Source organism: Cynocephalus volans, chromosome 1, assembly GCF_027409185.1.
Source record: "Cynocephalus volans isolate mCynVol1 chromosome 1, mCynVol1.pri, whole genome shotgun sequence".
In the NCBI taxonomy this organism is placed as follows: Eukaryota; Metazoa; Chordata; class Mammalia; order Dermoptera; family Cynocephalidae; genus Cynocephalus; species Cynocephalus volans.
In genome coordinates, this window is record NC_084460.1 from 270,438,067 (window position 1) to 270,454,107 (window position 16,041).

At 36.0% G+C, this 16,041-nt stretch overlaps 1 protein-coding gene across 4 annotated transcripts in view; it reads left to right on the forward strand.

The window, feature by feature from the left end:
* The window catches only part of PARD3B (par-3 family cell polarity regulator beta), a 990,710-nt gene that overhangs the window by 800,439 nt on the left and 174,230 nt on the right, over positions 1-16,041 (forward strand). For all 4 annotated transcript variants that reach the window (XM_063091525.1, XM_063091519.1, XM_063091512.1 and 1 more), the window contains one exon: positions 957-1,067. In XM_063091525.1, coding sequence (XP_062947595.1) covers positions 957-1,067 — 111 coding nt within the window. The remainder of the gene's footprint in view (positions 1-956; positions 1,068-16,041) is intronic.

The window sequence follows — 16,041 nt, forward strand, 5'->3', positions numbered from 1 at the left end:
ACACATCTTGTAAAGCATCACAGTTGCCACTGTGCCATTTAACTAGGCATAGGCAGGATCTAGGGAGCGCTCAGAGGACCCTAACCAGAGCTAAAGTGGGAGCCTAGGTCTGCATGAGAGAGTGCAGCAGGAAGGGCAGGGTGCAGGGAGGAGGGGGCAGTCATGGTCTCAGCCCTGCCCTGAGCCCAGGGGTTCGTGGTCGAGGCTCAAAACCAACCAGAGGTTTTTCATTGGTAAAATGAGAGAATTGAACTAGGTGTTCAGTAAGGTCCCTTGTGGCACCCTCTTCATGTAATCCCGTGCCCTTTGACCTTAGGTGTCTATGACACTGGAGCTCTGGAGGCCTGATTAAGAGATTGGTCAACTTTTAGCTATATATTAAGGATAATTCAGCTTTTCACTCTCTATTGAATTTATAGTTCAATGGTATTAGTCTCAAATACTTAACTATCTTCCTACCTACCTACCTATCTATCTAAATAACCCAGGGAGATTTTTCAAATTTTACATGCTCAGGCTGGTCCTATAATTCCTATTCCCCGAACCTCCTCCTGACACATAGATGGAAAATCAGAATCTCCTCACATGAGAACCCAACATATAAATTTTGAAAAAAGTCCTGTATTTTAAGCAACTAGAATAATAGAAGAATCACAAAATAAGCTCATGTTTCTGTCTTCTTCAGAATTCCATAAAAGCACATGATACTGTGCTTGATGCATAATAAATATCTGAGTGAAAACAAGAAAGGAAGGAAAGAAGAGAGAAAAGGGGGAATTCAGTAACCGTATTATTTTTCTGCTTTCATTATCTTATTTTACTCCCATTTTATGAAAAATAATTTTGTACCACCTAGAATAAAGCATTATGGTTTAAAGAGTTTATCTTATAATCTTAAGTTTACCACAAAAACAACAAGATTATTGATAACCATCTTCTCCTTCATGTTTCCCTAGATTTGGAAAGAAGAGAGATGAAAAGGCAGGAAAGTCTGGGCAGAAGGGGGCTCCAAAGCATGGTGGCCTGAGAGAAGAGGAGCTGGAAAAAATGAAAGAAGAGCGTGAACGGTGAGTAGAAATGCTGCGCCTCTTGTTTTATGAGTCTGTGGTCTGTGTCCTATTTGGTTATTGCAACAATCAACTGGAGAAATTTTATTTTAAGAAGCATAGAAGTCTACTGATGCAAAGGAAAGGCTGATGCAAAAGGAGCCCCCCTTTCTAGGCAGTTTTTATTATATTTGAGAAGAAAATAACTTCATGTTTCTATCATATCAGCACTTATAATTCCATAATATACCACCCCTAGTTTCAACTATCTCAATGTTTATTTTCCCCATAGTTTAAATTAGTTTTTTTTTTTAATAAAAAGGTCATTTTGATATTTAAGTTTTGAACTATCGAATTCTCATAGTCTGTTCCTAATTTCTGTCAAGCTGTCGTATGCCTTCTTCATTTTATTCTGCTAAATCCATCTGGGTACTGTAATTTGAGAAGTACATATCCTTCATTTTAAAAAAGCCACTGTCTTTTATTAGGCTATCAGCAGGCTGAAAAGTACGTTGCCCATCTGTTAAAGGGCCGGCTTCATTTACTGAAATAATGACCATTTGTAAGGGCTGAATTCTCCTGTTTGAGGAGCTTAATGTTCCATTTGGACAAGAGATCCTTCACATATCTTTGATGTTAACTCTGGCTCTTATCCCAAGAGGACGTGTAAATGTCTGATTTTGAAACATGTAATTGAATATTTATATTTCTCCTGAAAATTCTTTGCCTTCACAACTAAATGAATCTTGGAGAAAGACTGAGATTATGAGAAAACTAGCACATAATTTTAAGTATTTGATTCTGACTTCATCATATATGAAGTCGGATTTATCCAACTTTCACTTGCTTATTAGTTACATTAGTTCTTATAGCTTTCAGTGAATCAGTTCTTGTATTTAGTTTATTACTCTAGCATGTGTACTAAGAAAATCATATCTATTCATTGTGTTTTCTAGTATAGAGCAATGTAAGCAATGTAATCTACTATTAACCTTTGACCCCCTATCTTATAGTCTATTTGCGTTGAGAAAGCTGACTTTCTCAATAGTAAGGAAAAAAAGCTATTTAGTCTTTCTCATTTTTGAGAGGTTGATAAGCTCAGTTCCAGGGTCACTGGGCAGTTAAAAGGAAATCAAGTGTTTTACATTGTTGTTGACTATTCACCTGACAGAGCTACCCCAAAGACAAGAAAGCTATTCTCTGTCAAAACCCAAGATTCAGTAATCCTGTAGTATAAAATGTAATTCAGGCTAAGATTTTAATGCATGTATTGGCAAAGGCATCTGTGTGGTGAGCCTGCTTCATATATCTCTGCTGCTCCCCTGACTTCACTTACTGAGGCTCTGCACCCCATGCCTTGTCTTCAGGAAACTGAGCTGTTTGCTAGAATGCAGACTTGACATTTTTTGCAGCTCAGTGCTTGTTTGGGTTGGAGGGGAAAAACTCTTAGTAGCCGGGGAACTGTGTGCCAGCTAAAAAATTGATAACCCATAAAATAAAGTGGGTTTTCTTTAAGCAAGAGTTCATTTCCTTTCTGGTTTTGCCTTTAGGAAGCAGGTGCCTGAGGGAGTTTTGTTCTTAAAAGCAGGGTTGTAAATTCACTTCAGCTAGTTACATAGGCTTCAGGTCCAATTTTCTTAAAATATGTCTGGTCAAAATAGTGAAAGAACTATACTATTAGTCTCTACTTAGGCCACTTCCCACACATGAGCACATAAAACACATCTGATATGGGTTTCCTAGACACAACATTGTCTCAGTCATGTGCTGGGGAAGAAGTTGAGGAGTTGATTTTATGGTTTGGTGCTGAAGAATTAATGGCCAAGGGCATTTCAGCAGCTCAGGGGCTGAGGGCCATGGAGGGTGGAGGTGGCAGCTAAACATCTGGCATTGCTCCCAACCTTGGAATCCCATTCCTTGGCTCTCCATCTTCCATAGGAAACCAATTCACAACTCTTAAAGAACTCAGCAAGTGTATCACTCTTCATTGTATGGTAATGGCAAAAAAATAGTGTGGTAAGAAATACTGGTAAAAGCTATTGTTATTGTTCCTTTTCCCTAAAACATTTGAAATTTGTTTCCTTATCATGCTTCAAGCAATCCTATTGCTCCTTTCATTGTGGCTGCCATAGGTTTAATAGTATTTTTTCATTAGCATAGCCTTTTTTCAGAGTGTTTAAAGCACTTAAATAAAATACACACTGTACAGAGCTGGAGCCAGCTTGTACAACCTTATAAGAGCCAATTGTAAGCTTTCAAGAGTTTTTTGAGCTGGGTGTTAAAACATTGGTAGATTGAAATTGGCCATGGTAGGAATATTGGCAACTGAAGTTGGCAAGTGTAATAAATTGGAATTTTTTTTTTAAGAGCAAGTTCACCAACACACTACTCAGGTCCACAACAGCTCTTTGGTGCATAACTAGGAAACAATTATCAAAGGTAGAGGCAGGAAAAAAAATCCAAATCAAACAACATGTCTTCTTACAGCAGTGTTTCTCAAACTGTGGGCCATGGACAACCTGCATCAGAATGATCATTAGAGGACCTTGTTAAAAACGAAGGCTCCTGAGCCCCATTCCAGACTTGCAGAATCAGAATCTTGAGAGTTGGAGTCCAGGCTTCTGTGCTGCCTAGGGAAGCCCAAGGTGATTCTTCAGCATTCAGTCTGAGAAGCAATGACTTGGAAGGACGGAATTTGGCTGGAACATTAAACTACTCTTATTCTATGAAAAATGATGTACATATATTTTCCTAAGAGGACTGAGTGACCCCGTCCACAAATATGGTCATCTTTCCTCATGTACCCTATTTGAAGCATGCTACCTCACTGGCACACTCTTCTGGAAACAAATGGGGAAACCTAGCTAGGGCTCTCTCACCTACGGAAATATGGATCATTTTCTCCCAGCACATTTCATACACATAAAACTTACAAAGGCGATATAAGTTCACTGAGAAAATTTTGAAAACATGAAAAACATGAACACGATCATTAAAATTATGCATAATTCTACCCTAATTTCATAACCACTATTAATATTTTCATATTTTTCTACGTATATATTTTCTTTGAAAACTTTCTATCTATACTGACTCTATAACAACTTGCTTTTTACACAGCATTGTATTGTGAACATTTCCCCATGTCATTAATGTTTTACAAATATGTCATTTTTATCACTGCCTGATATTCTTTGAGATCAATATACAATAAATTATTTATCTTCCATTGTCAAACATTTAGTTACTTTTCATTTTTCACTGTTCCAAATAGTACTTACATGAGTATCTGGGTACAAAATTTCTTGTAGATTACCTCTAAAGTCATATCATTCCTATTGAAGGTTCAATTTTCCATGTAACTATTTAACCGTAGGGTTAATCTAACCTCAACTTTAAATTTTAGCATTATATTATTTCTCATTTTTTGTGCCATTATTTTATTATGATTTTCATATCTTATTTTAATTTATCTACATATCTAATTCTTGATATGGGACTGTTTCAGTGCTGTAAATAGTTGTGGTTTTTTTTAATATGAAGAAAAGATATAACAAATTTTGTTTTAATATGCTGGGGAGGGGCAATGCATGGGGGAATTTCAAGAGAGTAATTTTGAAGGACAGAAACTTATATACCAATTATTCATAGGAGAAGGGGGAAGAAGGGGAACGCAGTCAATTCTTTTGAGAGACAATAAGTGATTGAATCATGAATAGTTTATTCATAGCCACACCTATGAGACGGTCAAAAAAGCCATAACAGGTGGATTGGCTTACTAGATTAGACTGGAGGAATGCAGAGTCTAGAATAGTGGTATTCAGTGGGAGGGAGCAATCTTGCCCCCCCAAAGGCATATTTGGCTATGTTTGGAGACATTTTTGATTGTCATAACTATGGCAGGGAGTTGAGGGGGTGGGAATGCTTGCTACCTTGTACTGAGCAGAGGCCAGGGATGCAGGTAAACATGCTATGGTGCACAAGACAGCCCCCTCCCCCGGCAATGAATTATCTAACCCTAATATCAATAGTGAGGAGGTTGAAAAACCCTGTTCTAACCTCTAGACTTCCCAAAGAGTAAGGGTACTCTCCTGGGCATCAGAGTTGCATTGTCTCACAATATCCTGAATGATAATGCAGAGAAATACATACCAGGTGACATAACCCAAGAAGGATGATTAACTGTTTGAGAAATTGTACCCAAAGATTGCTGATGAATATTCCATCAATATAAGCTTGCAAGAATAAAGTTTTTCTCAAAAATTTATTTTTAATCCTGGCCTGCTGAGCATTGGCATTAGTGAAGGTGACCTGTTGATCAGATTGCAAATGCCAAGAAACCGCAGGGGTTGATAGTATGTCCAATGACAGAATCATCTGGAACAATGGGCTGAATTAAACATAAAGGAAGTTAATAGCAATAAATGTAAAGTCTTGCATTTAGGTCCAAAATTGAACTGTAGAAACACAGAATGTGGAAGGTTTGACTTAATACCAAATATATGAAAAATTTGCCTGATGGTTTTAGTTGAGAGTAAGTTTAGCATGAATCAACATGAGAATATGCCTGCCAAAAACTTAATCCAGTCCTGTGCTACATTACTGGAAGTTCATGTACAAAATGAAGGAAGAAACAATAATTCCTATTTTACACTGATATGATCACACCTGGTATATCCTGTATCTTTCTTTCACATAGAATGGGGGTAAAATATCCATGTCATATGAAAAAATGTTGAAGGACCTGAGAATACATACTTCACAGAATCAAGACTTAGTTGATTTCACGTACCTGATTTATTTCACAAGATCTATTTTATTCTATTCTAACTTGTCAGTTTGTCTGTTTGCTTATTCATCCATTCATTTATTTATTTTCTTGAAAATACTAATGGAGAATTATTTTAAGAGAGGTAAGCTTCAGCTTAATGGAAGGAAAAACATTCTAAAAATCATAGTGCATTATGAGGCAGTGAGTTTGTTGACACTGGAAATATCTAATAAGAAGATGATGACTACATTTAGAAAGGATTAGTTCATCAATATTGGACTAGAGCAGAGTTTTATAAACCTCAATCACTGATATACTGCCTTCATTGTCTTAATTATGTTTATACATATTCAAATAAATAAAATATTTATTTTATGTATATATAAGTACATAACCATGTAAGTTAGCTTATGTAATTAAGTACATTAAGCCACATACCATGTAAAATTGTCTTGTGTATCATTAATGCTACATTTGTCCTTAGATGATTCCAGGGTCCTTCCCAGATATTAGTCTGAGACATATTTAAATATCTAAGTTTGGAAGCATTTACTTTGAATTTTCTAGAGCAGCCAGCCTTTCATGAACTTACAGTGGCATTGTTTCATAGCAATGTATGCAACATTCTTATCTGAGTGTGTAAGCTCAAGTTTCTTGCTCAAAATTGTGCAATAGGATTTTTTTAGTCTCATATTTGATTTCCTGAGCTTATGATGTGTCCTCTCCTAACACAAGTCCAGCAGTTCATTGCAATGAAGCCCTGCATTAAATAAACTCATTTTGTTCATGCTTCAGTGAGATTAGCCATAATAAAACATTAGTTCCAAAGACCTATATCCATTGCTAGAAGGATGAACCCAATATTATACTCAAAGATTATGCTCCTAGATTCTTTTATCAGGCTAAATTAAATTAGCATTTTCCACACATTCAAATTATGTAAATTAGTATCATGAGCTGAAAGCAAGAGATTGTCTTAGCATGTCAGAAAACTTATAACGTATTTTTTTTTTTTGGCTGTTTAATTCCAAGACGTAACTTATGTTTGTAACCTTCAGCAAAATATGAAATTAACCAGATTCTTGGACCTATATGGTACCCAAGTACTTGTATTCTTACTACCTTCTCAAAAGTCAGGTGGAGATTGGTTAACAAAAAATATGCTTGCCGTCCCGCCTCCGTAAGTTTAGGATTATTGTACTGAGAAAAATATCTCCATTGACACCAAAGGTTGTCTTCTATTTAAGTCCCATATTACTGACTCTGAAATAAAATTTTACTAAATAAAACTTCTTACCAAAATTGAAAAAAAAAATGATAATATATGACTTATGCACTCCAAGATCTTCTAATACCATATCAGAGTTTACTTTGCAGGGAACAGCTCATTTGTTATATTAATTAAACATTGCTTTTGTAGATCTTATTAGAATCTTAGCAGGATAAATGAGGAGATGCCAGGGATGAAAAGAGCCAACCTCTCCAGCTTCAGCTTTGAGAAGTATGAAAACATATGGCTCTTGTTTTCAACAACTGGCCTGAACAGAATGTCTAAGTGAGAGTGAAGCTAAGATTTAGGAAAGCTAATCGGTTTCAGTGTCTGAATTCAAGGTTCTTAGTTTTCTTTCCTTTTGGGAAACCTTCCAAGAACTGCAGAGGCTTCTCCCTGGCCTTATCAGCTGAGCTGCTTGTGGCCTGTTCCCTTAGTGTTAAATCAATACATGTGTTTTTGATATTTGGCAAACCAAGATTTAATTATGCAGCTGCAAGTCCCCCACATAAACGAAATGCATCTCAGAGATATAAAAACATTCAGAAACCATTTATAGTTTGAGAATTCAAGTGAGTGAAAATCTATTCCCAACCTCTCAGCATTTTATTTAATTATGGGGGATTTTTATGTTACTGGAAATTGAAATGAAAACCAGAATAAGGCTAGAGTTTATCCAACATTTGTTCATATTGGAAAATGAAGATGCTTATTATAGTCTAAGAAGGAAAAGGAAAGTTTTACATGCTGAGTTAGTATTTTGGTTTTAACCTACATACATATGACACTTCTGAATACACAGAGCAACAGATGAATAAATAAGATTTTGTCATTATTGTATCCTAAAAAGAGTGCATATTTTATTAAAGAAACCAGAAGGTTGATTTCTTTAATTTGCCAAGTGACTCTCGATAATTAATTATTTACTGAACTTAAACTTTGGCACTATTTAAACTGTTGAAAACACCCGTGTTTTGGCATGATTTTATACAAATGATTAATTCAGCATGGTTTGACTCGTCACTGAATATCCCTGTCTTTTGCAGTAGAATTTTTTAGGTCCTGTGGTTTGGGCAAAATAAAATGTTGGAATGATTCCCAGTTTTAATAGTCCCAATTTATTATTACTACTGAATCCTGATCGTGGACTGGATTAGATCCCAGTTTTTCAAAATGCCCCAATTTATGGCTCCCTTAGAATCCTGATAAAAATGTATATTTGAATAAGGCTTTGGTTGGCTAAAAAAAGATCCAGTTAATTACTTTTAGATTCTTATTAGATCATCACTGCATGGAAGTTATGAAAAATATTACTGGATGGTGTTTCTTAGGACAGGGTCATGTTCTCATTTTATGCTGTCATAAAGAAGCTATCAGATTTCTGTCTTTCATAGTACTAACCATCTCAGTGAATGAAAAGAGATTTGCTGTATTCCAGTGATTACTATTGATGCTTGTGTTAGGGTAAGGATAGGCTCTTTTCCTAGAATGAGGATGAGGGAAAGAGAGAGAGAGAAGACAAGCATAGTGGCATAGTGACCATACACCCACACTACCCTTTATTCAGGGGACATCTTTCAAGATTTATGTCTGATTTAGAGGGGTAAAAGAGTACCCAGGGGGCATGCAGGTGTGTTTAATATCTGTGCATTTATTTAATCTTTGTAACACCTATCTTCAGAAATGCTTGCAGTCACCAGCAAAACTTGGCACATTACTGTATTCCTATAGACAAGAGATTGTAACACCTATATCCTCATGCCATGCCAGCATTTTTTATGAGCCAAAATCCTTTTACGGAACTTGAATCAATGTTTAGAAGTGCTGTATTAGCAACTACTTGTCAGCCAAGCTGGATTAATATATAAAATGAATCACTTGACTGGCATGCTTTCCAATAGTCATTTAGACAAACTTCTATAAAGTACACCAGCCCTTTAAACTTGTCTTAAAAGAATATTCTTATATTCATATACCTGGGAGTAACATATGACATTGTTTTATGCAGTTCTAGCGCTATTGAAATATATTCTGAAAAGGAATTATTCTAAACTGCTTGGAGTGATTTCACAGAAATGTTTAGAATAGCTGATCTGATAAAAATTTGGAAAGAAATTCTAAATTCTGTTGATATAGGGTATTTGGTTTTAATACACACATATAAATAAATATGTATTTAATATAATCAAAAAACTTTGGTAATTCAATGGATTTTATGGCAATAGGAGGTTCCAAATCTGTATCTCTGTGCCAGAATTTGAGAGGAGCATTTTCTGTGACAGCTTTGGGGGACTGTAATAGGTAGAAAACCATTTGGTGACTAGAACTTAAGGAAGGAGAGTTCCCACTTTATCACTCGTTTTCAAAGTTTTGGATAAAACACTTTTGAAGATGTATTCTTATAATCCCTCTTTTTATTACCATGAAATGAAATGGTAATAATAATTCTTAATATACATTTTGTTTAGATAAAATGCTTTTTAACTGCTAAGTTCTTTGGAAGAAAACATTAGAATAAATTAAAGTTAAGTGAATCCAGAATATTTACTGTAGACTAGTTTGGGGCTGGACAATGTGCCAGTAAACCTAATTTGCTAAAAGTGCTCTGAAAAATGTAGACATATCAAACTTTAGTAAATCAAGAATATTTTCTAGAATTTCTGAAGTATCGCATCTTCAACATAACGTATGTTATGTTGTATCCTGCTTTGGAAAGCTTCCGTGACAACACATCCTCTCTACAGGCCAACATTAGTTATTGTTCACATAGGTTGGCAAACTCTACAAGTTGAAAGGATGTTCGACCTGTTGTCTTCCAGGGTCTGCTTTTCTCCCCCACTCACATCCTATATGTAGAAATCCTAAACCAGTCCTGTGATTTATAAACACCAAACTTTGGGTATGCTTTTCCCACATTTCCTGGGCAGTTTTTCAGATCAGTGGTTTTCAACTTGGGGTGACTTTGCCCTCAGGGAGCTTTTAACAATGTCTAAGGACATCTTCAGTTGTCAAACTATTGCTGATGTGCTACCGGAATCTAGTAGGTGACAAATAAGAAAGGCTATAATGCATAGGACAGCCTCTAACACAAAGAATTATGTGGCCCAAGATATTAGCTGTGCCTAGGTCAAGAAACCATGTTTCACACAAATAGATAATACAGATATAGATGCACAGATATAGACAGAAGTATACTGTAGATATTTACTAGGTCTGTAGTTGAAACTGAGGATGCATATTTTGAACCCATTTCTCAAGTGATTGTCATCTGTAGCCATCTTTGGAACCAACTGACCGAGGTGGTGGCCGAGGGGAAGCATGTGGCCAAGTGGAAATATTACAAGGCCCCAGAGGGGGTCAGACCTGGGTCAAAGACTTGACTCTGCATAGGTGCACTGTCAAGCTACTTAACCGCTTCAAGCCTCGGTGTTCTTTGTTAAAAGAGAAATCTGTTTTTCAGATTGCTGTGAAAAGTAACATTTATGAAGCAAGCACCCGTTTTACTCTAAGTGCTCAATGTTATTTTCTGACCTGCTTTGAGAGTTAGGGCCCCAGATAACCCATTCAGTAGCCTTTGGCCACCTAAAATCCTTTGAGATACACCATCTGTGAAAGTTACTGAATTGGATCCTGTTATGATGAATGCCAACTTGAGTGCAGACATTGTGCAGCTGGGAATCTTGCCAGATACTTCCATTCAAGAAGCTTCTCCTCATTTCTTATTGATCACTGGTTGGAAGTTGCTCCTTGAGCATAGTGAGCTTGGCATGAGATGGCAGCACAGTAGTGGGCAGTACTGGCCACAGCCAGTGCTTGGCAGCAGCCAGTGCTTGGCAGCCATGGAGACAAATTCAGGGAGCAGGGACACAAACGGCATGGATTACTGCCAGCCTATCAAAGTCCACTGGGTGTGTGACTGAAGAAAACACTCATAACCGGTCATTAAATTCACAAAATCCTCACATTTGCCTTTCTATTATATGCATTAGATTGCGGGGGGGATAGTAAACTTGCTAATATTTTGAATCCAGTCTTTGGTGGAAATGGGATGAAAGTGTCCTTTGCTTCCTGTTTCACTCTCTCCCACCTACCTGTCTTTGCCCTGGAGTTTAATTACTTAGTGACTTTACAATACATCCAAAGTGATTTCAGATTGATGTCCACAAGAACCTGACCCCTTTCCCAGGCTCCGACTCCTGCCTCTTTTTGCTTTGTGTCCTTTGTTTGATTTCAGTATTGAGAGTTAAAGAGGTTAAAATTGTTTGGGCCATGACACAAAAGTCTGCTTCTCCAAGAGATCACTTAAAAGCCTCCCCCCGTCCCTGCCTTTCTTTTAAACCACAGTAATAACAATTCATTGTTTAGATGAAAGCTGTAAGTATTCATGTTCTTGGAGGAACATTAAAAATATGTAATAATTTATGAAATTGTGATTTCTTGAAGCAAGAGATTGTTAAGTATGACAGGTTGGAGGTGAGTGGATGAGTAACAACAGCTTCGATCAAAGTCATTCCTCTCTCAGACTTTGAGTCGCTCCCTGCTGCCTGTTGCATACAGTCCAGACTCCTTGGCCTGCTCTATCTGGCTTTATCTGAACCTTCTAATCATAATTTCTGCTCCTGGCCAATATGACCCCTGTGCTTACACTTTCTGAGATTGCCATAGCAATTTCCAGTCTCTTTGCCATTCCTAATACCATTTCCCCTCTCTGGAATGCCCACCTGCATGGGTTGGTCCAAATTAATGGAAATGGAAACCTAACTTCTTCCATTATACCTTGCTGAACTACCAAGTTAGAAGAGAATTCTTCCATTAAATACCCTAGGTCAAGTTACTTAATGGTGCTAATCTTTGCTCTTTAACTGCAAAATGGGTATATAACCATCATAGTAATGTTGTGAAGATTAAATGAGACACTGAAGTGAAGCATTCGGAATAGTAGCAGGCATAGAGCTGTTTAATAAATGGTGAGCTTATTTTTCTTAGACAGTCTTTATTTGAAAGAGAATGAGCACTAATTTCATACAGTGTTGGGTTGAAGCCTGGCTCTTCCCTGCACCAGCTGTGTGATTGCGCACGTTTTACTGAAACTTTCTGAACCTCAGCTTGCTCATTTGGAAAAAAAAAAGGAGAAATAATATCTAGCCTTCAGTGTTTCTTTGAGATTTATGTAAGATGAAATACCTAAAGTACCTAGAACTGTGCTTGGCACATAGTAGAAACACATTGTTATTATTATCGTTGTTATTTTTCTGCATTGAATTATAGATATTTGTTCTTGAAAATATGCCTTCTCTCTCTTGCTAGCTCACAATTTCTGTGGGTTGAGGACTACATGATAATTATTTTTCTAATTTTCTCTGCATCTGATATATTACATTGAACAGAATAGGCACTCAATAAATAGTTGTTGAATAATGGATGAATGAATGAATGAACAAATACAAAACCACACTGATTTTAATTTTATTTTTCAAGTGAATAATTGCTAGAATGGAAGAATAGGCTAAATCAATGGTCAATAAAGCTATATAGTTTAGAGAAATAAGACTTTCCCCCAGGCTATGAAATGGTGTCAGGAAACATGAGGTCATTTGAACTGGCAGTGGGACAGTGAAAATGGATCACTGAAGCACAGTGGCCGGTCAATCGGGACTGTCAACACTTATTTCCCTATCACCAAACTGGATCCTGAGACAAGACCTTAAAGTGCATGAAATTCATCCTTTTCACAAACGAATGGAAATGCTATGGGCCCAGCAAATGTTTTTGTTGTTGTTGTTGTTGTTAAAAAAGGGGGGGGGAGGCTTTTGTCCCCATTCTCTTCCGTTGGCTTAAAATTAACCAGTTTTTAACCACTTGAAATTATTTTTAAGTACCATTTATTTTAACCTTTTAAAAAGAAAGATCTGCCTTTTTAGGGAAAACTGAATTTGATTGTATGGATGAAACACATTGCCCTTGGCTTATTTTTTGTCAAAGGAGGATCTTTTTTATGCTGTATGTTGAGCTGATTCAGTCAGAATTCATGTTGTAGACGATATCTCAGGGGACAAGCATAAAAAACTGTAATGTAAGTAGAGGATCATGAAAAATGGCAATGGCCATTTGTAATATACCAGATACCATAGAGCTACTTTCTGAGGGAGGCGATATTACTCCATTCCTAGTCCATAATTAGGAGTCCACATTACCATTAAATTAGAGCCTTTATCTTATAAAGTATTCCATATTATATACTCTCCTGCAATTTCATGTCTTTTCTTCATGTGTAGATCTTAATTCTCTGGAAGCATAGATGGTAACTTCCACTTGTTTCATTTCCTTACATCTCAGTAAAGAAGATATTTAGTAAGTCGTGGTTGACTTAAAAGTTTAAAACAATATCAGATTTTTGAATAAGTTACTTATATAATTTTAAAAATTGCCAGTTTTAGTAGTCAGAGGGAAAATAATAACTGTGTATTAAAATATCTTCCAAAAATTCTTGCCTGTTTTTGAAAGTATAGTGTTCTGTTTAAAAATTACCCTGATTATAATAGTAAGTGCCAATTCTAAAAAGTAAAAAACAAATGAGTAGATGAGGAATTTCTTAGACAAATCATTTTTTAAATAATAGTGAACTCTATTATTGACAGTATCAACAGCTAATTAAAAATTCTATTAGTGAATATGTAAAAGATGGCACATTTCCAATTCAGATTGACACTGAGGACATAGACATAATTGATATTTGTTCAATAATCCTAAAATGTTTCACAGTCTCTAATAGAAGCTATGATAAAGTTTCAAGTGCTAAAAATATATATGTTCTAGGCACTTAAGGATATTTTCAGATTAAATAATGCATCTTTGCAAAAAAGTGTAAGGTTTTAGCTGAATGAGCATCAATGGATATTTGAGTGGGTTGACTTTAAGAAAAAAATCACAGAGTCAAGATAATGTGTGGTGTAATTCATGTTTTTAATCTAGTTATATTAAATGTAATAAGAAAGTCAAAAGAGGATAATTTACTAGTTGGGCTTTTAAATTTCAGAGCTACATTTTGTCATGGTCACATAAATGAATGCATATTGAAAAAAAAATCTGCAGTGATCATTAAATATTCCATTTTGGAAAAACAAGATCATAGCTTTAACAAAATGCTTTAATATTTTGTTTGCTGCTTTGACATTATTAAACCTGAAATGAATATGTTTCTGTATAGGATTTTTTTTACACAGCAGATTAAAAACTCGGTATAATAATTTTTTTAGTTTTAACAATCAATTCTATTCCCAATGATTATAGATTTACCTCATTGATTTCAAAGGATGGCCAAATAAAGCCTGACCAAAAAAAGTATTAATGAAACCAGAACATTTTACAAAATGTTAAGAAATGGCCAGTTAATTCTTGAGGAGGCATAATTCTACATTTCACCAGCAAACAAAAATTCAATGCCAAGAAAACTGATATAATGCTAAAATATACCCTGCTTCAAATGTGTATATGAGTTAAGACAAAAATGGATGCCACATATCATCAGTGACCAGTTCATACCACCAATTGAAAAATATTCAGAGGAAATAAATATACTGTTCTGAAGCCAGTCGCGCAACGCTCAGTGATCAATCTGAAATAACCTCTTGCAGATATCAATTACGTTGGCACACACTGCTTGTGCTCACATAAGCTTAACTCTGCCTTAGTTTAAAAAAATTTTTTTAAATTGTGACATAATAAACTAATATGATATGTGACCCAGTGTGGAAATTTAGAGATTTTATTTTGCTTCTAAGTAGGAGAAACACATTTTACTAAAAGGATGCCAATTAAGATGGGAAATTTGAGGAAGAGCTCTGAATATGACAAATTAAAACTAAAATATGTGGCATGTTTCTCCAACTTTCCCAGAGCATTTGAAAACATAAGAAACTATCTGTACATGTTTATGATTCTACTTACACGTTCATTTTTTACATTGCCTTATAATCAGATGTGTAGGAAAGAATTTTTTTGTTGCTATCTGAAGGAATATAAAAAAGTTTCAAGCATAGATAGCTGAGGAGTGCCTAAGTTTTATTTATTACTTTGTGGCATCTAAGGGCATCTTTCTATTATGAAGAGAACTTAGCTGTCTGAAAGTATTCCTGTTGTAGAATATCTTTAATGCTCTGACAGAGAGTGAAGCTGCGTGTGTGTGAACGTGTGTGTCTTTGTGTGTGAGGTAGATACTTACATAGATAGATAACGTGCATATGGGCTTGATATTGCCTGGTACTACACTGTTAAGTCCCTTTGTGAGCATTTAATAACCATTCTTCAATGGATTGGAAAAGTAGCATTTTTCAAGTTTAAGTGAATTGATTACACATTACCTGTTTTCATACTGTATAAAAGGATACCAGTGAAGAGAATTGGTTACTTGGAGAAAGAGGGAGTTGTTGAAAAGAAACCAAGAAAAAATGTTGGGATGGGGGGATTGAAACACCTGTGGGGAACGCAATGCTCCTGTCACAGATTTCTTTATCCCAGAAAATCTTCCAAAGCCTGGGTCTGCAGCTGAGCAGCAAATGCAGCAGTGGATTTGTCAATTTTCTGAAATAAATACAGCTGGCTGGCTCAGGTAGTTAAGGCAACATGCTAATAAGTTTAATATTACATAAACTATACCGCTTTATGGGCTATTGATGCAAATGCTAAGAACTCAAGGGTTACTTTTTTAAAAGGAGAAAAAGGGTTTCTTTGTCATGAAACAATTTGCAGTTCTTCTAAGTAGCCCAAAACTATAGCTCCAACTTCAGGTAAACATCTAAAAATATATTCTCTTGGACAAAGGCCTTCAAGCTAAGGGAACAACTGGACCCTTACTTTCAGAGGGAACACCTGAAGGGCACTGAAGGGTACAGCAGGTAGTCATCTTACTGTACAAAAGGTGGCATGTTCCGTCCCGTGGTTTATTGAATGCATCT